The sequence below is a fragment of the Mandrillus leucophaeus genome, unplaced genomic scaffold (genome assembly GCF_000951045.1).
Source record: "Mandrillus leucophaeus isolate KB7577 unplaced genomic scaffold, Mleu.le_1.0 Scaffold414, whole genome shotgun sequence".
In the NCBI taxonomy this organism is placed as follows: Eukaryota; Metazoa; Chordata; class Mammalia; order Primates; family Cercopithecidae; genus Mandrillus; species Mandrillus leucophaeus.
Genome location: NW_012104410.1, coordinates 1,310,653 through 1,315,939, shown reverse-complemented (window position 1 = coordinate 1,315,939; position 5,287 = coordinate 1,310,653). Strand labels below are relative to the sequence as shown.

The following is a 5,287-nucleotide window of genomic DNA, read 5'->3' as shown; positions in this document are numbered from 1 at the left end:
TTTTTTTTTCCTTTTAGGGAAGTACTTTCACAGAAAAGTTTTTGCCAGAGACCCAGCTTCAGATCTCTTCAGAGTGTAAAGGATCAGCAATAAATAATAAAACCCAGAAGGTTGGACCCCAGACCTTTATCCAAGTCGCTCAGAACACAACTGTTGTTTCCCCATCCCCACCCTCACCCCCATCCCCAGAGGAAAGCAGATGCCGTCACTGGGGTGAGAATCATACCTAGAAAGGGGAAGCCTTGAAAAGAAGCCTCCACTTCTGCCTTCCTGAACTGGCGGGCCTATATAATCTGAGTGATTATGTAGATTATAGTCAGTGGAAAAGCAGTGGAAGAAGGGGGGAGTCTAACCACTGCACCTGCCTCCTCACAGTTCCCCGCCCTATTATTGTTGGAATAATCAGGACTGGTCCCATTGTTCATGCTTACCTTCTTGATGTTATACATACGGATGAGAACCCCCTGACCGCGATCATTCAAGATAGTGAGCTTCTCTGCTAATTTATGCTGGTAAGCAGATGTCAAAGACATGATGGCCACTAAGAGAGAGGAGCACCAGACAGCAACGTCTGATCTCCCCAAACACTTTCAGCTTAGGTGGTGACACCCTCTGGGCAGAGGGACCCAGCGTGGTTGGTGCGCTGGTCTTCTGTTTCCTCTGCAATTGGCTCATGGGTGAAATCAGTCATTATGGCTCACAGGCCCTCAGAGCCTTCTTGTGCTTCCTCTTGCACACTCAGCAGGGGAGACTTCCTCTTTCTGGCTGTGCAGCACTTTTGGTAAGGCTATGAAGTGGGTGGAGCTGAGGAGAAGGACAGGCTTTCCAGACTCTTCACAGACTGGCACCAACCTTTTTGGTCTTATGCCCCCATAGGTGTCCTAAATAAAGCTCTACATCAGGCTGGGCGTGGTGGCTTATACCTGTAATCCCAGCACTTTGGGAGGACAAGGTGGGAGGATCCCTTGAGCTCAGGAGTTCCAGACCAGCCTGGGCAACATAGCAAGACCCCATTTCTATAAAAAAATAAAAATAAAAAGCTTTATGCTAGACAAACAAGTATCTACCACCCTACCCCTGTACACCTCTATATTTTCGCTCTTTTGTATCCAAGAATGCCTATGAACCTTCAGCCTCATCATCTTTTAGTACCCAGATCAAATCCCATCTTCTCCTAAAGACCCCATCAATGTTAAATATTGTATTAAATTTTATATTGTCAAATACATATATTCCTTATTATATTTTTATAGTGTATGTTGTATCTCCCCCAACTATAGCATAAGCTCCTTAATGACAGGAATTATATCTAATCCTTTTTTTGTCTTTTTTTTTTTTTTTGAGACGGAGTTCTGCTCTTATTGCCCAGGCTGGAGTACAATGGCGCAATCTCTGCTCACTACAACCCCCACCTCCCGGATTCAAGCAATTCTCCAGTCTCAGTCTCTTGAGTAGCTGGGGTTACAGGCGCCCGCCACCACGCCTCGCTAATTTTTGTATTTTTAGTAGACACGGGGTTTCACCGTGTTGGCCAGGCTGCTCTCGAACCCCTGACCTCAGATGATTCGCCCGCCACAGCCTCCCAAAATGCTGGGATTATAGGCATGAGCCACCACACCCAGCCTCTAATACTTTTTTATATTCCCCACAATGCTCTACTTCAGTGCATTGTACTTCTACAGTACATAGTAATTCTCAAGAAGTACATGGCAATTCTCAAAATGTGATCCAGCAGCATCAGCATCACCTGGAAACTTGTTAGAGATGCAAATTCTTAGGACCTGCCCCAGACCACTGAATCCAAAATTCTGGGGTGGGTCCAGGCACTCTGTGGTTTAATAAACCCTCCAGGTGATTCCAATGCACTCTCAAGTTTGAGAACCAGTGCTCTAGTGCCCTGGTATTTATGCGTGCTTGAGAAACAGACTAATCCCTGTCCTCTGAGATTAGCATTGATAGGTAGGTGAGTCTGTTGTGGGGCCTAGAAGTCTGTACCTTTATAAGCACTGTTGTAGGAGGTTTTGTTACAAATATTCCATGCTGAAAAACGCTGATCTAGAACAACACCTCTTGGACACAGTAGTCACTCAATAATTATTCTGGTTTATTTGTTGAATTATTAAGACTAAATTAGGAAATAGGCCCCATGAAGAAGAACCAAATTAATCAAGATTAAAAAGAGAAAATTAGTAATCACCCTTAAATCTTAGAGACTTGAATGAATTTTAGCATTAAAATATTCTTGCCATTCCAATGAGGCCTTAACTCCATAACTCAAGGAAATTTTCAACTCATTTCAACTTTCTTTCAAGACACAAAGCAAAAGGTCCTAGGAAAAATTATAAATCAAAAAGCGTTCTCTTCATTTCCACCACCTTGCCAATTCCTTTTCTCGGGTTTTCAATCATTCCCATTTTCCATATCCAGTGTTCCCACTGTCCCAATAAATTCTAGGGAGTGGGAGAAGAGAGACAAGGCTGATCAGCACTATTACTTAAGAAGTTGGGGCCAGGTGAAGTGGCTCATTCTTATAATCCCAGCACTTTGGGAAGCAAAGGAGGAAGGATTGCTTGAAGCCAGGAGTTCAAGACCAGCCCGGGCAACGTTGTGAGACCTTCCCCCACCCCTCTGCAGATAAAATAAAATAAAATAGCCTGGGTTGGTGGAACATGCCTGTAGTCCCAGCTCCTCAGGAGGCTGAGGTGGGAGGGTCGCTTGAGCCCAGGAGTTCAACACTGCACTCCAGCCTGGTCGATAGAGTAAGACTCTGTCTCTAAATAAATAAATTTTAAAAGGCAAGAAAGAAAAAGATACTTGAGTACTATATTCACTACTTGGGCATGGGTGATGGGTTCATTAGAAGCCCAAACCTCAGCATCACACAATATACCCATGTAACAAACCTACACGTGTATCCCCTGAATCTAAATGTTTTTTAATTTTAAAAAGAAACTTAACATCCATGCTCCAAAGAGAATGTATTTTTAAAAGAAGCAGCAAGATGGCAACACTTAACGCATGAAATTTCAAATACCTCTAAGGTAGAATTTGCATTTTAGGAATACAGAATCTGCCTTCCATTTTATTTACTAGATTGGGTCCCTAGAAAGCTGTGGGCTCGAGGTAATGTGATATTGGTCATGAAGATTTGAATCACCTGCTTTTATCAAAGAACCCCAGGTTTTACTAAAGCAATTTGTAGGATTTCTACTGGTCTTTTACCTTTACCAAGGAGAATATGGAGCAAGCAATAAGAGGCCAACATCTAGGAAGCTTAGCAGCAGCATGGCACCAGTCTTCGTGAGGTTAGTATAATTCTATCTCTATCAGCTCTTTCTCACTTGCATTCCTTTTTTTTTTTTTTTTTTTTTTCCCTGAGACAAGCTCTCACTCTGTTGCCCAGGCCGGAGTGCAGTGGCATTATCATGACTCACTGCAGCCTTGACCTCCCAGGCTCAAGAGATCCTCTCACTTCAGCCTCCTGAGTAGCTGGGACTTCAGGTACAGGCCACCACGTCTGGCTAATTTTTGTATTTTTTGAGAGTCACCTCACTTGAATTTCTTGTCTGTATCGTGAAAATGTGGTTGAAGACTCTCCATTCCAAGCCAATTTTGTTTTCTGCTCCTTAATAGATACTCCCCAACTTGATGGGAACCATCTTCTCAGCCTGCTGTGAACGTGCTATGTTCATGTCTGCCTCTCTGACTTCACTTACGCATGCTTTCCTTCTTGCTTTCCCAAATCCTAGTCAATCTTCAGGATCTAGCTCAATAGCCCCAAACCTAGGTTTTGCCGAACTCCCACAACACTTGGTCTATACCACATACTTTATATCTAAATCAGGCTGTCCTTAACTGCCCATTTCATATAATACTGCCTAGCCAGCTGAACCAAAAGATTGTTGAAACCTGGAAACACTTATTCCCCTGTACTTAGTATATGAGAAAAGTCTACACTTTGTTATCAGACAGAATATGGCTCAAGTGTAGTTGAGTACAGTGGGCTGAGCCTTATGATTCAGTGACCAAGAGCCCAGGTTCTGGAACCAGATATCTTGAGTTCACATCCTATTTATTCTGTCTGTGAAATAAAGATGATATCGATAATACTTCCTATTTCACGGAACTATTGTGCGTATTTTAAAAGTTATAAACTAATTACTTACTCTGTACATGTAAAGCATTTGAAGTACTATAAGCACTCAAGCTGACATGTATTACCTCGATTAATATTAACAATGCTAAACACTTAGTAGCTTTGTAACTTTAGCTATCTATCACCACTGAGTTGTTTCCTAATCTATAAAATGGTGGTAATCCCTCACACAATTGTGGAACTGACGAAATAATATGGCATATGCAAACATTTGGTTCAAGACCTGCTACATTGGATTAGGAATGTCAACAGTAAAGTAAAATTTTGATCTTTGAGTGTGTAGTGAGCTTGTTATGTCACTTTCTGTGGATTCTATTTGACACTCATAAACAGAAACTCTAGGTTTAAAAATGGAACTAGGCACAGTGGCTCACACCTATAACCCCAGCACTTTGGGAGGCTGAGGCAGGCAGATGGCTTGAGCCCAGGAGTTCAAGACCAACCTGGGCAACATGGTGAATCTCCATCCCTACAAAAAATACAAAAATTAGCCGGGCGTGGTGGCACACACCTGTAGTCCCAGCTACTCGGGAGGCTGTGGCAGGAGGATTGCTTGAGCCCAGGAGGTTGAGGCTACAGTGAGTTGTGATTGCACCATTGCACTCCAGCCTGAGAGACAAAGCAAAACCCTGTCTCAAAAAAAATTTTTTCTGCCAGGTACGGTGGCTCACGCCTGTAATCCCAGCACTTTGGGAGACCGAGGTGGGCGGATTACCTGAGGTCAGGAGTTCAAGACCAGCTGGCTAGCATGGAGAAACCCCATTTCTACTAAAAATACAAAAAAATAGCCGGGTGTGGTGGCACACACCTGTAATCCCAGCTACTCGGGAGGCTGAGGCAGGAGAATCACTTGAACCCAGGAGGCAGAGGTTGCAGTGAGCTGAGATCATGCCATTGCACCCCAGCTTGGGCAACAAGAACAAAACTCCGTCTCAAAAAAAAAAAAAATTAATGGAACTAACTATGCCAACTGGTAGTCTTTAGAGAAACTTATTGGAAAGATTATTCAGCAGTTTCTCCCATAAGCTGGAGGAACCCTTCTAAAGGTATTTAATTACTCCCAAAGTACGGTCTGGTAGCCCTAGCTGCAAAGTAGAATCCCTTGTAGAACTCTTTTTTTTCTTTTTTTTT

The 5,287-nt window shown here is 43.1% G+C and overlaps 1 protein-coding gene across 1 annotated transcript in view; it reads right to left on the bottom strand.

The window, feature by feature from the left end:
- The window catches only part of NCKAP1L (NCK-associated protein 1-like), a 66,384-nt gene extending 65,791 nt beyond the window's left edge, over positions 1 to 593 (bottom strand). Inside the window, exon 1 of the mRNA XM_011992644.1 lies at positions 374 to 593. Coding sequence (XP_011848034.1) covers positions 374 to 533 — 160 coding nt within the window. The 5' untranslated portion in view covers positions 534 to 593. The remainder of the gene's footprint in view (positions 1 to 373) is intronic.
- Between the last annotated feature and the right edge of the window lie 4,694 nt (positions 594 to 5,287).